The sequence below is a fragment of the Amblyraja radiata genome, chromosome 11 (genome assembly GCF_010909765.2).
Source record: "Amblyraja radiata isolate CabotCenter1 chromosome 11, sAmbRad1.1.pri, whole genome shotgun sequence".
Lineage (NCBI taxonomy): Eukaryota > Metazoa > Chordata > Chondrichthyes > Rajiformes > Rajidae > Amblyraja > Amblyraja radiata.
This window is the reverse complement of record NC_045966.1, coordinates 40239948-40258574: the sequence shown is the minus strand read 5'-3', so window position 1 is coordinate 40258574 and position 18627 is coordinate 40239948. Positions and strand designations below refer to the sequence as shown.

Genomic DNA, 18627 nt, shown 5'->3' with positions numbered 1-18627 from the left:
ACACTAGTTCTATGTTATCCCACTTTCGCATCCACTCCACACACACTGGGGAGCAATTTACCTCCAATCCCGCACGTCTTGGGGATGTGGGAAGAAACCGGAGGACCCGGAGGAAACCCACAGGGTCACGGGGAGAGAGTGAAAATTCTACACACGCAGTCAGCATCGTGGTACATGGATAGGAAAGGCTTAGAGGGATTATGGGCAAAACGTGGGCAGGTGGGACTAGTGTAGATGGCACATCTTGGACGGCATGGGCAAGTTGGGCCTGTTTCCATAGCTGTATGACTCTATGACCCGTGGTCAGAAATGAACCCATATCCTGGCGTTGTGAGGCAGCAGGTCTACCAGCTTGTGCTAAATGCTTGCATCACACGAGGAAATAGGAGACCATCGGCTCTCAAGCCTATCCCACCATTCAATATGGCTTCTTCTTTTCCCCAGAACCCTTAATTAGTTTATTTTTCAACGATCTATCTAGCCTTCTCCAAATGATTCGTCCTCCAGGAGCCACTTTGATCGGTACATGGCTAGGAAAGATTTAGAGGGATAAGGGTCAAATGCAGGCAGATTTAGACTTTAGAAATACAGTGCGGAAGCAGGCTCTTCAGCCCTCCGAGTCCTTGCTGACCAGTGATCACCCTGTACACTAGCACTATCCGAAACACTAGAGACAACATCATTTTACCAAAGCCAATTAATCTACACACCTGAAGGTCTTTGGATGGGACTAGTGTTGATGGAGCATCTTGTTTGGCATGGGCAAGTTGGGCCAAGGGACCTGTTTCCTTGCTGTGTGACTATGTTTTTGCACTACAAGAGGCTACACTCCAAAATCACTGTATAGATACTTTGGGAGGACAAGGAAGGCATACTTTGTCAATTAACAAACCTTTACAGAACACGGAAACAGAAGACAAATCACTCACCCGTCTGCTTCTAGCTTCTTTCTCTTTTCAATGATCTAAAACAGAAACAGTCATTAAACCTTCAACCAGTAAAGAATCATGTCCACGTTCATACACATAATATGACTAGAAAGATACAATTACTGGAAGGACGTGGAGGCTTTGGAGAGGGTGCAAAGAAGGTTTACACCCTTATTAGAATTATGCCTGGATTACGGGGCATTAGCTACTGGGGGAGGTTGGACAAAGTGGAACGCTGGGGGTTGACAGGAGAGCTGGCATATGTTTCTAAAATTATGAGGGGCATTGTGGTGGAAATTTTGATTTTACTCTGTGAAATCCATTTAATCTGCAGGATGGCAAAATACTCTAAAAGTGAGGTGATTTTTATGTGCTACCTATACAAACTCATTTGTGCTACCAATACAAACTCCAAAGTTCATAAGTCATAGGAGCAGAATTAGGCCATAGAGCCCATCAAGTGTACCCCGCCATCCAATCATGGCTGATCGATCTTTCCCTCACAACCATTCTCCTGTCCTCTCCCCGGAATCCTTGACACCCTTACCAAGTATCTGTCAATCTCCACTTTAAAAATGCCACAGATTCCCCACAATCTGGCTAAAGAAATTCCATCTCATCTCCTTTTTAAAGATACGTCCTTTTATTCTGGGGCTGTGTCCTAGATTCTCCCACTCGTGGAATCATCTTCCCCACAAACACTCCAGCCAGTGCAACTGAGCTAAGGGGAAGAAAGTTTAAAGGAGATGTATGAGGAAACTCTTTTAATTATTTGGTTTAAGGCAATATTATTGTGACGTATTTCTTTAATTTCTTTAATATCATTTCACTGAGTACTCGCATACACAGAGGAAACGACGTGTACCGGATAAAGTGAAAGATGTTGTTTGTGTAGATGCCATCCAGTTAAACTATACCACACCTTGATAAGAACATTGATAATATGTTCTTATTATTACACCAGTATAACTGGTTGTGCAGAGGCAAAAAGAACACAAGTGTAGGATGTAGTGCAGAGGGTGTGCATGGCAGGTCCGTCTGCTATTTTGGGAGGTGTGGGAGATAACATGCCCCAATCATCAATGATGCCGAAGTGGAAATGGTTGACAACTAACAAGGGTAATCACTGGTCGGAGCAGATTCAGTGGGCCGAAGGAGCTGTTTCCGTGCTGTCTCTCTAACGTAAAGTCTGAGGTAAAGGCACACGCATTGATGGGCATAGACATGGTCGGCACTGACGTGATGGGCCGAAGTACATGTGCTGTACAGTTCCACATTGTATTGATGTTGACATCGCTCCCTGTGAAGATCGTGCATTAGTTAATCAGTTATTGTACAGGCCCAGAGCCTTTAAACGATAATCATCATATGTTAGCCCAATCATTCCTGGGATCATTTGGGTCCTGGATCAAGTGGTTCTACAACATTGTGCCAGATATGTATCTGGAAACATTGAAAAATCATGTCAGCAAAGTAACATCTGACTACATAGCCTCATTGAGACGATAATTTATTCACAAATTGCTTCATCTAACCTTTCTCGAGATATTAATTACTGATCTTTGTCACTTTTGGAAAATAATTTAAGCATGCTTCATGCTAGAGGCACTAAATGTTAAAGACAACAATGAGCTAAGTATGAAGAGGTACAAGTTTGTTACCAGCGAGGGTCTGAGGAGGGCACATACCGCACTGATCTTTTTCCACTGTCGATCCAGTTCTGCTTTCTCATTCGTTTCTTTGAAACGTCGTGTTTTACGTCCCTCTGACATCTTGATGCCGTACTGGAAAGCTGCTCTGAGCACGGAGAAAGGAAACACATGGATCAACGAGAGTGAGGGGAAATGAAGGAGAAAGAAAATGAAAGGGAGAGAGAGAACAGTGAGAAAATGAACAAGAGTGAGAAAACAAACGAGAAAAGAAACGAGAGAGAGGGAAAAGAAATGAGAGAAAAGAAACGAGAGAGAGGGAAAACAAATGAAAGAGAAAATGAATGAGTGAGAAGTCAAGCGACATTTGGAGTCAGGACCCTCCTTCAGACTGACCAGTCGGGAGAAGTGTCTGGATCCGAACCATTGTCCATTTCCCTCCACAGATGCTGCCTGACCAGTTGAGTTCCTCCAGCACTGCTCTTTGCTTAAGGTTCCATCATTTGCAGTTCTCCTCAAATCCACCTACTTTGATGTTCACTTCCTCCTCCTCCTCTCCAACGGGACTTCTGCGAGACTCTCTCTCATTTCTCCCCCTCTGTTCTCCTGCTTAGTCTGAAGAAGGCTGTCAACCCAAAACCTGTCCATTTCCTTCACAGATGCTGCCTGACTCGCTGAGTCCCTCACATTCCGCTTGCGTAGCTTACAACCCAAGTGGCGAGACCGTTGATTTCTCTAATGTCAATTAACCCCTGCATTCCCTCCCTCCCTCCCCCCCCCCCCCGTCCTACCAGTTGTATTGTTGTATATCTTTATTGTTATTTTCCTGAGTACTCACATACCCAGAGGAAACCAAAAAACGTTACTCAAACCAGTGTCCATTCAGTGTGCAGTAAAAAATAAATAGAAATAAAAATACATATATCATGAACAAGTTTAACACTACTCTCAACTAAACATCAACAGGCGTTCCAATCGGCAGCGGCACGACAGTGGCTCTGTCCAGGTTGGTGGTTGGTGCGCGATACTTTGGCAGGGGGCAAAGTCCGTTTAACAGTCTTATAGCCTGCGGGAAGAAGCTGAGGAGCATCCTGCTGGTTTTGCAGCTAATGCTCCTGTACCTCTTCCCAGATGGCAGGATGGAGAATATGTGATGCGATGGGTGGTAGGGGTCTTTGATGATGGAGATGGCTCTGTTGATACATCTCTTCCTGTATATGTCCAGCAAGAAAGGGAGTGGAGCACCAATAATCCTGCTGGCGGTCTTCACAATCCTGTCAAGTTGGTGCCGTTCGTACGCCTTGCAGCTCCCGAACCAGGAAGTGATGCCGTTGGTTAATGTGCTCTCGATTGTCCCCCTATAAAAAGTTCGTAGATGTGTAGTGGGGAGACCTGCTTTACGTAGTCTTCGGAGAGGGTGTTGTCGCTGCTGGGCTCTCTTGACCAGTGCTGTGGTGTTGGTTGTGGACATCAGGTCATCTGACAGGTGGAGTCCTAGGAACTTCACGCTGCTGACCCTTTCCACATCAGCTCCATCGATGTGCAGAGGTGTATGGTGTTGTTTTCCCGCCCTCCTGAAGTCAACCACCATCTCCTTAGTTTTTCCCACGTTGAGAATGAGGTTGTGGGATTTGCACCATCCTGTGAGCAGCTCCAATAACTTGTTCCACTGGTTGCATCCTTTTATCCCTCTCATTATCGCACCTTCTTCTCCAGCAATCAATGGGCCATTAATGAAGCCACCTTTCATGACACCACCCTTCCTGACGTCATCTGTTGCTGGCTTGCCTTCAGTTTATTTCCCCTACCCCCCACCACCTACATTCAGTCTTTCTCCAGTGACGTTGCCTGACCTGCTGAGGCACTGTGTTTATCTTTGGTGTAAACAATCACTTGCAGTTCTTTCCTACACATTCTGTCTACTCCAGCAGTCTGTTTTTAAGCACAAGATTGCAGCATCTGCACCTCCCTATGTCAATACTGTCGACTTACTTGGGCAATGCCTCCTTGTTGTTCATGTATTCGCTGTATTCCTCCTGGGTGTCAAAATCCCAACGCCCGAGGGGCCCCTTCTTATTACCCTGACAAAGAAAGGAATAAACGTGTCACCCTGTTGTACCTGGCTGTTTTAGAGACCTTTTTCAAATTTAGAATGGAGACGAGGAGGAATCTCTTTAGCCAGAGTGTGGTGAATCTGTGAAATTCATTGCCACAGACGGCGGGGGAGGCCAAGTTATTGGTTCTTAATTAGTAAAGGTGTCGTTATGGGGAGAAGGCAGGAGAATGGCCGTTACAGTGGCACAGCAATAGAGCCGCTGTCTCACAGCCCCAGAGACCCAGGTTCAATCATGACTACGGGTGCTGTCCGCACGGAGATTGTACGTTCTCCGTGTGACTGGGTGGGTTTTCTCCCACATTTCAAACACATTCAGGTTGGTAAGTTAATTGGCTTCTGTAAATCGTCCCTAGTGTGGGATAGAACTTGTGTATTGGTGACTGAATTCTCCAATTTTAGGTGACTACAATGTTCATATCAATGGATGTTACCAAGGCTTATTACAGGGAGAAGTTAGACAGGCTGGGACTTTTTTCGTTTGTAACGCAAGAGGCTGAGGTGTACAAAAGTCTTAAGGGCTTGTCCCACATGGCCGTCATTTACGCGACAGGCCGGTCATGACTGACGCCCGACGGTTGCACGCGTCATCATGCGTCCGCACAGCCGCCTGGAGCGCGTGACGTCATTTGAAGATAGACACAAAATGCAGGAGTAACTCAGCAGCATCTCAGGTCCGAAACGTCACCCATTGCTTCTCTCCAGAGATGCTGCCGGTCCCACTGAGTTACTCCAGCATTTTGTGTCTATCTTCAATCATCTTGGCCCTGCTCTGGGAGTAGGAGTGGGGGCGGATCGAATCCGCAATGGCCGTGATCCCCAGGCCGAGCTTGGCGATCATTTGTCTGCTTCTGCTGCTGTTGGAGGTGAGACGTTGCGCCACGCCAGGGTCTTGGGCCTGTCCCACTTTGGCCATCAGTTACGTGACAGGCCGGTGGCGCGCGAAGATATCGTACAGGACGAAGTCCACACTCCTCCACGCCACTCCATGCGCCCATCATGCGCTACCCACACGCTAGCAGGTCGCGTAAATGGCGGCCATGTGGGACAGGCCCTTTACTGTACACCTTATTGTGTACAAAAACTCATGAGGGGCCAGGATACTGTGAGCACATACAACATCTTCCCCACGGATTGAGGATTCTAAAACTAGAGTGCATAGGTTTAAGGTGAGAGGGTAGATTTAATTCAGTTTAGTTTAAAGAGTTTAGTTTAGAAATACTGTGCGGAAACAAGCACTTCTGCCCACTGAGACTGCACGGACCAGCAATTCCCCCCCCCCTCCCTTCTACACTAGGACTATCCTACACAATAGGGATAATTACAATCTTTACCAGAGCCAATTAACTTACAAACCTGTACACTTGTTGGCGGAAAACAGAGCACCCGGGGAAAACCCACGCCGTCATGGGGAGAATGTACAAACTCCGTACAGACAGCATCCAGTCAGGATTGAACCCGGGCCTCTTGCGCTGTAAGGCAGCAACTCTACCGCTGCGCCACCGATCCGGCCCTTCATGAGGGACCTCAGGGACAACTTTTTCCACTCAGAGGGTGGTTCATATCTGGACTATATCTGGCTATGTTCCTATAGCTACCAGAGGAAGCTATAGAAGTGGATATTATTACAATTTTTAAAAGATATTTGAACAGATATATGGATAGGGGGGTTGAAAGAAACATGGGCCAGATGCAGGTAAAGGGGACTCGCCCGGTACGCCAACTTGGTCGGTATGGACGAGGTGGGCCAAAGGGCCTGTTTCTGTGCTGTACAGCTCCATGACCCATTGACCAAGGAAGCTCACACCAGTACGATACACAATTCCATCGTACAATATTGCAGCACTAACGGGGTACACCGCTCTTTCACCAACTTGTCACCTCTGCAGCCACTCACTCACCTGATCCATTTTACTGTAATCCACCTCCTCATCGCTGTCGACAGCCATGTCGTCCAACCTGCAACGGGGAAGAAAGGGCAGGGAGTGAGGTCAAGCACACGTGCACAAAGGTCGATCGCATGGGCATCATGGTCTTGACGAACACGAGGAAGAACGGAACGATCATCCATAAACACGTCCCATTCCACATCCACAGAAATGGGCGGAGCTTTAGAGGGGTATATGGACCAAAAACAGGCAGGTGGGACTAGTGTAGATGGGGCACGTCGGGTTGGCATGGGCCGAAGGGCCTGTTTCCACACTGTTTGACTATGACTCTGAATGGCAGATGGAGTTTAGTCTGAGAAAGTGAAAGGTTTTTTTGTTTTTGTTTATTTTAGAGATACAGTATAGAAACAAGCACTTTGGCCCACACCAACAAACAATAACCCGTACACTAAATAGATCCATGTTATCCCACTTTTTTATCCACTCTCTGCACACTAGGGACAATTTACAGAGGGTTTATTAAACTACAAACCTGCACGTCTGTGGGATGTGGGAGAAAATCGTATCACCGGCACAAAACCCACTTGGTTATAAGCAGAACGTGCAAACTCCGTATAGATAGCACCCATAGTCAAGATGGAACCCAGGTCTGGCGCTAAAGGCAGCAACTCTACCGCTGTGCCACTGCCACCCCTGTTCCAGTTTGGGAGGCTGAATGCAAGGGGGAAATATACAATTACTGGCAAGATCCTTAACAGCAGTGATGCACAAAGGGATCTTGGGATCCAAGTCCATAACTCCCTGAAAGTGCCAACATGAGTAGATAATGTGGTGAAGAAGACGTGTGCTATGCTTGCCTTCCTTGGCCAGGGGATTGAGTGCCAGGAAGTTATGATGTAGCTTTGTAGGACTTCGGCTAGACGGTATTTAGAGTATTATGTACAGTTCGGGTCACCACATTACAAGCAATGATGTGGAAGCTTTACAAAAGGTGCATTAGAGTTTTACCAGAATTATGCCTGGATTAGGGGGTGTTTGCTACAGGGAGAGGTTGGACAGACTTGTATTGTTTTCTCCAATGCCGGTTGCGGGAAGATCTGATAGGAGTATATAAATGATGTGAGGCTTAAATAGGGTAGACAGCCAGAACCTTTTCCCATGGTGGAAAAATCAAATACAGTTTTAAGGTGAGGGTGGCAAAGATAAAAAGAGATGAGCAGGCCAAGGTTTTTTTTCCCCACAGTGGGTGGTGGGTGCCTGGAACACACTGCCGGGGGTGGAGGCAGATTCAAGATTCAACAGAGTTTATTGTCATGTGTCCCAGATAGGACAATGAAATTCTTGCTTTGCTTCAGTAGCTTTTGATTCAATAGTGGCATTTAAGAGACTGTTAGATAGGCACACGAATATGCAGGGATGGAGGGATATGGATTCTGTGCAGGCAGATAAGAGTTAGTTTTGGCAAGTGGCATTCTGTGCAAAGGCCTATTTAAGATAGGCACAAAATGGTGGAGTAACTCAGCGGGTCAGGCACTATCTCTGGAGGACATGGATAGGTGACATTTTGGGTTGGGACCCTTTTTCAGACTTTTAAAAAACAAATTAATAAAAATTTAAAAATAATTAAGAAACATATTATTGTTTACAGGCGGCACAGCGGTAGAGTTACTGCTTTACAACGCCAGAGACCAAGAGATGGTTCGATCCTGACTATGGGTGCTGTCAGTATGGAGTTGTTTGTTCTCCCTGTGACCGGGTCTTCTCTGGGTGCACCGGCTTCCTCCCACACTCCAAAGATGCACAGTTTTGTAGGTTAATTGGCTTTGGTAAAAATGGTAAATTGTCCCTCGTGTGTTAGATAGTGTTGGTGTACGAGGTGATCGCTAGTCGGCACGGACTCGCAGGGCCTGCTTCTGCACTCTCTAAAGTAAAGTCTAATTAATCAATTCCTAATGAAATGATAAAAACAATGAACAAACATTTAATTAATATATACAATATTAATAGATGAATTTAATAAATACATTAAAGAAAATAAATGTTATCATTTAAGTAATTGTTACATGGAGATGGGAAGCCAATATTCTTTGCAAATAACCAGGGTCACAGAACATGGTAACAAGCCTTTTGGCCCAACATACCATATCTACACTAGTCCCACCCTGTCCGCGTTTGGTCCATGTCCCTCTAAATCTATCTTATCCATGTACCCATCTAAATGTTTTTTAAACGTTGTGCTAGTACCTGCCTCAACTACGTCCTCCGGCAGCTCATTCCAGACACCCATCAATTGTGCAAAAACATTACCCCTCAATGCCTATTAAAACCCCTGTCCCACGGTACGAGTTCATTCCACGAGTTCTCCCGAGTTTGCCCTGATTCGAACTTGGAGATTTACGGTAATGGCCACTCGTCGGTACTCGGGGCTCTCGTGGACATTTTTCATCATGTTGAAAAATCTTCACGAGTGTTCCCGTGCTTACCTGCCGTTAGCGAGACTTCCCGAGCATCTGCCGTTAGCGCTAAGAGGCGTCCCCGAGCTCCGACGTACCCGCTACGTTCATTCTCCATGCTTACCACGAGTATGAGTTTTTTAAAACTCGGGAGAGCTCGTGGAATGAACTCACACTGTGGGACAGGGCTTTAAACCTTTCCCTCCTCACCTTAAACCTATGTCCTCTCATTCTCAATTCCCCTACTCTGGGCAAAAGACTGTGCATTCACCCGATCTGTTCCTCCCATGCTTTTTTTACACCTCGACAAGATCACCTCTCAGACTCCTGGGCTTCAAGGAATAAAGTCCGAAACTTTCTTCCAAATTAAGAATATATTTCCTCCAGTAACACTTACGTGGCTGGGTAGCACTCTGCATAACTGTCCGACGTGCCGAAGAAATCTCCAAGTCGTTTCTTCTCCTCCTGTCTCTTCACCGTGATGTTCAGTTAAGGAAATATTAGTCTTCATATTTGTCCCGAAGGCAAAGATCCACAAAAGCCTTTAGGGGCAGTGCCATATGACTCGGGGGGGGGGGGGGGGGGGGGGGGGGGGGGGAGGGGATTGTGTTTCATGTGCAAAGGATAATCTTTTTCTGAATGGAAGCTCCTTTGATGAACATTTCCGTCAAATCTCATGTGGCTGGAGCATTTTGTTAGTTAGTTAGAAATACAATGTCGAAACAGGTCATTTGACCCACCGGGTCCGCGCGGACCGGTGATCACCCGTACATTAGTTCTATCCGACACACCAACGACAACTTACAGAAGCCAATTAATCTAGAAACCTGGGATGTGGCAGGAAACCAGAACACCCGGCGAAAACCCACGCGGTCACAGGGGGAGCGTACAAACGCCGTACAGACAGCACCCGAGGTCAGGATCGAACCTGGGTCTCTGGTGCTCTACGGCAGCAACTCGACCGCTGCGCCACCCTTAGGAAAGGTGTAAGTTCATAAGTCCATTAGATCTAGGAGCAGAATTAGGCCATTTGGCCCATCATCTACTCCACCATTCAATCATGTTTGATCTATCCTTCCCTCTCAACCCCATTCTCCTGCCTTCTCCCCATAACCCCTGACACCCATGCTAATCAAGTATACGTCAATCACTTAAAAATATCCATCGTCTTGGTCTCCCCAGCCATCTGCAGCAATGCTCCTTATCTCCTTTCTAAAGGCATGTCCCTCTAAAGAAGCAAAAGGGGACAAATGCAGGCAAATGGTACTGTGGATAGGCATCTTGGTTGGCAATGATGAGTTGGGCCAACGGGCCTATTTCTGCACTGAAAAACTCCTACACTGATCTCTCAACTGTGTCCTTTTGTTCTCTTTCTAACTAAGGATTGCATTGGGACCATCCCTGCCACATAGAGAGGATATGATTCTGCTCCTTGCCAACCTCCAGTTCCTGCAAACTTCTCATTGATCGATTTAATCAGATCCTTAGCCGTCCCAGGACCTGGATAAAACAAACAGGGTGAGATGTTAGATTGTTTTTTGAATGAGTAAGGTAACCCCAATCCTCCCAACTTGTCAGGGCCGCTAATACCCCAACCCCTCACCCCTCAGCAACCCCCCCTCCAACAAGCTCTTGTGAATTGTGTGTTATAGTGAGCGGTGCCACGCTAGAAACTATTTAATCTCTTGGCACCTTAGAAAAAAAATCCAAAAAAAATCAGATTTACTTAATTTGCCACATTAATGGCCATTTAATCAGTCCACTCATCACCCTGTAGCCTGGATCAGATATGGAGCACAAGAGGACACAAAGTGCGGGTGTAAATCAGCAGGTCAGACAGCCTCTCTGGAAAACATGGACAGGTGGCGGAAGACAAAAGTGCTGGAGAAACTCAGCGAGTGCGGCAGCATCTATGGAGCGAAGGAAATAGGCAACGTTTTGGGCCAATTCCCTTCTTCGAAACCATCCATTCGCACATCTCAGATATCTTGTTTAAAAATCAAAAATCGTCAAACTGCAAGAGGTGGGGGAGGATTAACTCCAAATTTTTCATCAGTATAGTTCCAGAATTGATAGTGGGGACGCGAGAGCGTATTCTGAACAAATTTAGAGTGAGCTTCTGAGACTGAAGAACCTGGTCAGGAGTTGCCAAAATTGTAAAATAGAGAGGCTCACAGTTTGCAGACAGAGCCAGCATTCATCGACTCTTTGAATGAGCGGGCTGGACTGGGCATGGAACCAAAATCTGACTGTTATTTATAATGAAAGGAAATCTGTGCACTCTCCAAAGTTAACCATCAGAACACTAAATAATTATATATCTTTTGCGGGATAACTCTGTCGTCCATTGGTCCCCAGGGACTGGAGTGGAGGATAGAGTGAATTAAGTTGGCAGTGGACGTAAGAGACAATAGACAATAGGTGCAGGAGTAGGCCATTCGGCCCTTCGAGCCAATGTGATCATAGCTGACCATCTCCAATCAGTACCCCGTTCCTGCCTTATCCCCATATCCCCTGACTGCTATCTTTAAGAGCCTTATCAGGCTCTCTCTTGAAAGTATCCAGAGAACCGGCCTCTACCGCCCTCTGAGGCAGGGAATTCCACAGACTCACAACTCTCTGTGTGAAAAAGTGTTTCCACATCTCCATTCTAAATGGCTTACCCCTTATTCTTAAATAGTGGCCCCTGGTTCTGGACTCCCCCAACATCGGGAACATGTTTCCTGCCTCTAGTGTGTCCAAACCCTTAATAATCTTATATGTTTCAATAAGATTTCCTCTCATCCTTCTAAACTCCGGAGTATACAAGCCCAGCCGCTTTATTCTCTCAGCATATAACAGTCCCGCCATCCCAGGAATTAACCTTGCAAACCCATGCTGCACTCCCTCAATAGCAAGAATGTCCTTCCTCAAATTAGGGGACCAAAACTGCACACAATACACCAGGTGTGGTCTCACTAGGGCCCTATACAACTGCAGAACTACCTCTTTGCTCCTCTACTCAACTCCACTTGTTATGAAGGCCAACGATTCAATCATGGCTGATCTATCTTTCCCTCTCAACCCCATTCTCCTGCCATCTCCCAATTACTCGACACCCAAGCTAATCGAGAACTTGTCAATCTCTGCCGTAAAAATACTCAAGGATTTGACCTCCACCGCTGCCCGCGGCAATAAATTCCACCGATTCAGCTCCCTACAGAAATTCTTCCTCATCTCCTTTCTAAAGTAACTAATCCGGAGAGACCATTCAAAATCCCTGAAATAAACAGAAATTTAAAAAAATACTCACCCGTTTCCAATTCTGCTGGCTGTTTGACAAGAAAATAGAAAATAATTAAGATGTAATTAATGACAACAGATAACTACAAACTGCTGCAATTGTATTTTTTGAAAAGCAATGCAAAAACAGACGACGGAATTTAATATTGCGATAATTTTTGCTGTTCACAAATATTTTAACATGCTGAAAATAGTGCCACGTATTCTTAATCTTTGGCGTCAAAGACAGGGTTCAAACTCGAAGACCTGAGCTACAGGGATGTTGGGTAGGCTAGGACTGTATTCCTTGGAGCACAGGAGGCGGAGCGGTGATCTTATAGATGTGCATAACATCATGAGAGGAATGGATCAAGTAAATGCAGAGTCTTTTACACAGAGTAGGGGAATCGAGAACCAGAGGACATGGGTTTAAGTTGAGGGGGGAAATATTTAATAGGAACCTGAGGGGTGACTTTTTTTTTAATATACAATAGGGTGGTGGGTATGTGGAACGAACGAGCTGCCGGAGGAGGTAGTTGTGGCAGATACAATGGAGCTGAAATTTCCCCATGACAGACAGAGACTGTAAATGACCTTGGTATGTCAAAAGAGACTTTACGCTTTTCTGTTTAAGAAGGAACTGCAGATGCTGGAAAATCGAAGGTAGACAAAAATGCTGGAGAAACTCAGTGGGTGAGGCAGCATCTATGGAGCGAAGGAAATAGGCAACGTTTCGGGCCGAAACCCTTCCGTTGCCTATTTCCTTTTATGCTTTTCAATTTTTTTTTAGCATTAATCTCAAATATTAATCGGTTTCTGCAGTAGTGTGATGATCATGAACTGGATCTATACTTCCTTAGCCAAGATGATGACTACAATATGGTGATGGGTGTGTAGGACAATACAGCTGGTAATTGGGCTGGAGATCAGTCTTCAGTCATCCTGTCAGGGTGGAGTTTGTGACATTCAAGGTTTCTGCCGGATGCTCCGCATTCCTCTGACGTCCCAAAGATGTACAAGCCTGGTAAGTTCATTGGCAGCTGTAAACTGTCCCAGGTATTCAGGTGAGTGGAAAAGTGTGGAGGGAGGTGATGAGGATGCGGGGAGAATGCAACGATAGGACAAGGGTGAATGGGGCAGTGATTAATCCGCCGAATGGCTTGTTACTGTGCTGTGCCTTTTACTTTAGTTCAGAGATACAGCGCGGGAACAGGCCATTCGGCCCACCGAGTTCATGCCCACCAGCGATCCCCGCATATTAACACTATCCAACACACACCAGGGACAATTTACATATACACCAAGCCAATTGACCTACATACCTATACGTCTTTGGAGTGTGGGAAGAAACCAAAGATCTCGGAGAAAACCTATGCGGCCACAGGGAGAGCGTACAAACTCCGTACAGGCAGCACCCAAAGTCAGGATCAAACCCAGGTCTCTGGCGCTGCAAGGCAGCAACTCTACTGCTGCGCAACTGTGCCGCCCCTAGCCGCCGTCTCTCTGTGAATCTGCCTTCCACTCCCTCAAGGTCGGCCCCGAGAGCGCCTCCCGTGGCACGAAGGGTGAAGGTGGCCGGGCAAGGAGAGGGATGACGATTCACGGGACAATGCTGGCTGCAATGGGCATTTGTGGCCAGCTGAAAATGGCACCTTAACCCGGCGACGCTTACATATGGATTAGTTTAGTTTTTTTAAGTCTAGAGATACAGCGTGGAAACAGGCCCTTTGGCCCACCGTGTTAGCGCCGACCAGCGATCACCCCGTACACTAGCACTATCCAACACACTAGGGACAATTCACCAGAGCAAATTAACCTACAAGCTTGTACGCCTTTGGAATGTGGGAGGAAACCAGACTATCCGGGGAAAACCCACGCAGTCACAGGGAGAATGTACAAACTCCGTACAGACAGCACCCATGGTCAGGATCGAACCCAAGTCTCTGGCACTGTGAGGCAGCAACTCTACTGCTGCGCCACCATGCCGCCTAGTGGGCTGTTTCTATGCATTCTCTATCTAACCATGGATTGTATGGCAATAATCTTACTGATCTGTGTGCAACAAAAATAATTTTGCTATGCCTTGGGACACATGATAATAAAATGTTTGCTTTAACTTTGCTTTAAGCGGCAAGTTTAAGCTGCTGCCTTACAGCACCAGGGACCCAGGTTCCATTCTGACCTCGGGTGTTGTCTGAACAGAGTTTGTATGCTCTTCCTGAATGCTTGCAGGATGTGGGAGCCCAGGGACACAGATGGAGCTTCAGGCTGCTACAACTGTGGCAAGTGCATCCGGCTTTTCAGCTCCTGAAGGACCGTGTTGGGGCACCGGAGAAGCAGCTGGATGACCTCAGGGCCATCCGGGAAAACGAGAGTTTCCTGGACAGGACATACAGTGAGGTAGTCACGCCGAGGATACGGGAAGAACAAAGGTGTGTGACTGAGAGAAAGGGTGGTAACCGTGGAGTGCAGGAGACCCAGGTGGCAGTGCCTAATGAAAACAGGTACGCCCTCTTGGGAACTGTCGGGGGAGATGATGTTTCCAGTCCGAGCGGCGGACACGTCGATGGCTCCAATCCTGGAGATGGGACTCGACCGGCGAGACCGATGTTGGGCAAAGCCCTAGTGGTGGGTGGCGGACAGGAGATACTGTGGCAGCAGACGAGATGCGAGGATGGTCTGTTGCCTCCCTGGTGCCAGGGTTCAGGATGTCACGAGCTGAATTCAGAACATCCTCGAGAGAGAAGGTGAACAGCCGGCAGTAGTTGTGCACGTAGGCACAAACAACATCGGGAAGAAGCGGAAGGAAGTTCTCCAACATGACTTCAGAGAGTTGGGAAGAAGACTGAAATGCTGGACTTCTAGGGTGGTTATCTCTGGATTGCTTCCAGTACCTCGTGGTAGTGAGGACAGGAACAGGGAGATAGGGGATCTGAATGTGTGGCTGAGGGGCTGGAGCAGGGAGCAAGGGTTTAGATTTATAGATCACTGGGATCTCTTCTGGGGTAGGGGGTCACCTGTACAAAAGGGACGGGTTACACCTTAACTGGAGGGGGACAGACATGTTGGCATGTGGCAGGCAGGTTTGCTAGGGCTACACGTGTGGGTTTAAACTAAATAGTGGGGGGGAGGGATTGGGAGTATAAAGATGGAGTTGAAGGGGAAGTGACTACAGGAGAAATTACAAAAGATTCTCAAATTAATGGGAAGGAAAGTTCTAGAAGGGACAACAGAGTAAGGTCAGGGCCAATTGCGAGCGGTGCGAGGGGGGACGTGAATACGGAGGTCAAAGTGTTGTATATGAACGCGCGAAGTATAAGAAATAAAGTGGACGAGCTTGAGGCTCAGTTAGAAATTGGCAAGTATGATGTTGTGGGAATTACAGAGACATGGCTGCAAGAGGGCCAGGGCTGGGAACTGAATATTCAAGGGTATACCTCCTATCGAAAAGACAGACAGGTGGGCAGAGGGGGTGGGGTTGTCCTGTTGGTGAGGAATTAAATTCAGTCCCTTGCAAAGGGTGACATTGAAACAGGAGATGTGGAGTCAGTATGGATAGAACTAAGGAATTGTAAGGGTAAAAAGACCCTAATGGGACTTATCTACAGGCCCCCAAACAGCAGCCTGGACATAGGGTGCAAGTTGAATCAGGAGTTAAAATTGGCATGTAGCAAAAGTAATGCTGTGGTTGTTATGGGAGATTTCAACATGCAGGTAGACTCGGAAAATCAGGTTGGTACTGGACCCCAAGAAAGGGACTTTGTAGAGTGCCTTCGTGATGGATTCTTAGAGCAGCTTGTATTGGAGCCTACCAGGGAGAAGGCAATTCTGCATTTAGTGTTATGTAATGAACCGGATGTGATAAAGGAACTTGAGGTTACGAGTCATTAAGGAGGTAGTGACCATAATATGGTCAGGTTTAATCTACAATTGGAGAGGGAGAAGGGTAGATCAGGAGGTGTCAGTGTTACAGTTGAATAAAGGGGACTACGGGGCCATGAGGGAGGAGCTGGCCAAAGTTGACTGAAAGATACACTAGCAGGGATGACAGTGGAACAACAATGGCAGGTATTTCTAGGAATAATACAGAAGGTGCAGGGTCAGTTCATTCCCAGGAGGAAGAAAGATTCCAAGGGGAGTAAGGGGCGACCGTGGCTGACAAGGAACGTCAGGGACAGTATAAAAATAAAGGAGAAGTACAATGTAGCAAAGATGAGCGGGAAGCAAGAGGATTGCGTAATGTTTAAAGAGCAACAGAAGATAACTAAAAAGACAATACGGGGAGAAAAGATGAGGTACGAAGGTAAGCTAGCCAAGAATATAAAGGAGGATAGTAAAAGCTTCTTTAGGTATGTGAAGAGGAAAAAATTAGTTAAGACCAAAGTTGGACCATTGAAGACCGAAAAAGGTGAATTTATTATGGGGAACAAGGAAATGGCAGATGAGTTGAACAGGTACTTCACTAAGGAGGACACAAACAATCTTCCTGATGTAGTAGTGGCCAGAGGATCTGGGGTGAAGGAGGAACTGAAGGAAATCCACATTAGGCAGGAAATAGTGTTGGGTAGACTGATGGGACTGAAGTCTGATAAATCCCCAGGGCCTCATGGTCTGCATCCCAGGGTACTTAAGGAAGTGGCTCTAGAAATCGTGGATGCATTGGTGACAATTTTCCAATGTTCTATAGACTCGGGATCAGTTCCTGTGGATTGGAGGGTAGCTAATGTTATCCCACTTTTTAAGAAAGGCGGGAGAGAGAAAACATGGAATTATAGACCAGTTAGCCTGACATCGGTGGTGGGGAAGGTGCTGGAGTCAATTATAAAAGATGAAATAGCCGCACATTTCGATAGCAGTAACAGGATCGGTTCGAGTCAGCATGGATTTATGAAGGGGAAATCATGCTTGACTAATCTTCTGGAATTTTTTGAAGATGTAACTAGGAAAATGGACAAGGGAGAGTCAGTGGATGTAGTGTACCTGGACTCTCAGAAAGCATTTGATAAGGTCCCACATAGGAGGTTAGTGGGCAGAATTAGGGCACATGGCATTGGGGGTAGAGTGCTGACATGGATAGAGAAGTGGTTGGCAGACAGGAAGCAAAGAGTAGGGATTAACAGGTCCCTTTCAAAATGGCAGGCAGTGACTAGTGGGGTACCCGCAAGGCTCGGTGCTGGGACCGCAGCTTTTTACAATATACATTAATGATCTAGATGAAGGGATTAAAAGTAACATTAGCAAATTTGCAGATGACACAAAGCTGGGTGGCAATGTGAACTGTGAAGAGGATGCTAAGAGAATGCAGGGTAACTTGGACAGGTTGGGGGAGTGGGCAGATGCATGGCAGATGAAGTTTAATGTGGATAAATGTGAGGTTGTCCACTTTGGTAGCAAAAACAGGAAGGCAGATTACTATCTAAATGGCGTCAAGTTGGGAAAAGGGGAAGTACAGCGGGATCTGGAGGTCCTTGTTCATTAGTCTATGAAAGTAAGCATGTAGGTACAGCAGGCTATGAAGAAAACGAATGGCATGTTGGCCTTTATAACAAGAGGAGTCGAGTATAGGAGCAAAGAGGTCCTTCTGCAGTTGTACAGAACCCAAGTGAGACCACACCTGGAGTATTGTGTGCAATTTTGGTCCCCTAATTTGAGGAATGACATTCTTGCTATTGAGGGAGTGCAGCATTAATTTACAAGGTTATAAGGTTAATTCCCGGGATGGCGGGTCTGTCATATGCTGAGAGAATGGTGCGGTTTGGCTTGTACACTCTGGAGTTTAGAAGGATGAGATGGGATCTTATTGAAACATATAAGATTGTTAAGGGTTTGGACACACTAGAGGCAGGAAACATGTTCCCGATGTTGGGGGAGTCCAGAACCAGGGGCCACAGTTTAAGAATAAGGGGTAAGCCATTTAGAACGGAGACGAGGAAACACTTTTTCTCACAGAGAGTTGTGAGTCTGTGGAATTCTCTTCCTTAGAGGGCGGTGGAGGCCGGTTCTCTGGATACTTTCAAGAGAGAGCTAGATCGGGCTCTTAAAGATAGCGGAGTCAGGGAATATGGGGAGAAGGCAGGAACGGGGTACTGATTGGGGATGATCAGCCATGATCACATTGAATGGGGCGATGCTGGCTCGAAGGGCTGAATGGCCTACTCCTGCATCTATTGTCTATAGTCTTCCTGTGACCATGTGGGTTATCTCCGGGTGCTCCGGTTTACTCCCACACTCCAAAGCCGTACAGGTATTTGTCAATTGGTTTCTGTAAATTACCCTAGTGTCGGACAGTGCTAATGTATGAGGTAATTGCTGATTAGCGCTGTCTCAGTGGGC

The 18627-nt window shown here is 46.6% G+C and overlaps 1 protein-coding gene across 1 annotated transcript in view; it reads right to left on the bottom strand.

Moving 5' to 3' along the window:
* ik (IK cytokine) overlaps window positions 1-18627 on the bottom strand; it is a 44865-nt gene that overhangs the window by 551 nt on the left and 25687 nt on the right. Inside the window, exons 13-19 of the mRNA XM_033029779.1 lie at window positions 12326-12344; window positions 10455-10533; window positions 9431-9511; window positions 6593-6650; window positions 4571-4659; window positions 2618-2726; window positions 930-964 (exon numbers count right to left, since the gene is read on the bottom strand). Of these exons, the coding sequence (XP_032885670.1) occupies window positions 930-964; window positions 2618-2726; window positions 4571-4659; window positions 6593-6650; window positions 9431-9511; window positions 10455-10533; window positions 12326-12344 (470 nt within the window). The remainder of the gene's footprint in view (window positions 1-929; window positions 965-2617; window positions 2727-4570; window positions 4660-6592; window positions 6651-9430; window positions 9512-10454; window positions 10534-12325; window positions 12345-18627) is intronic.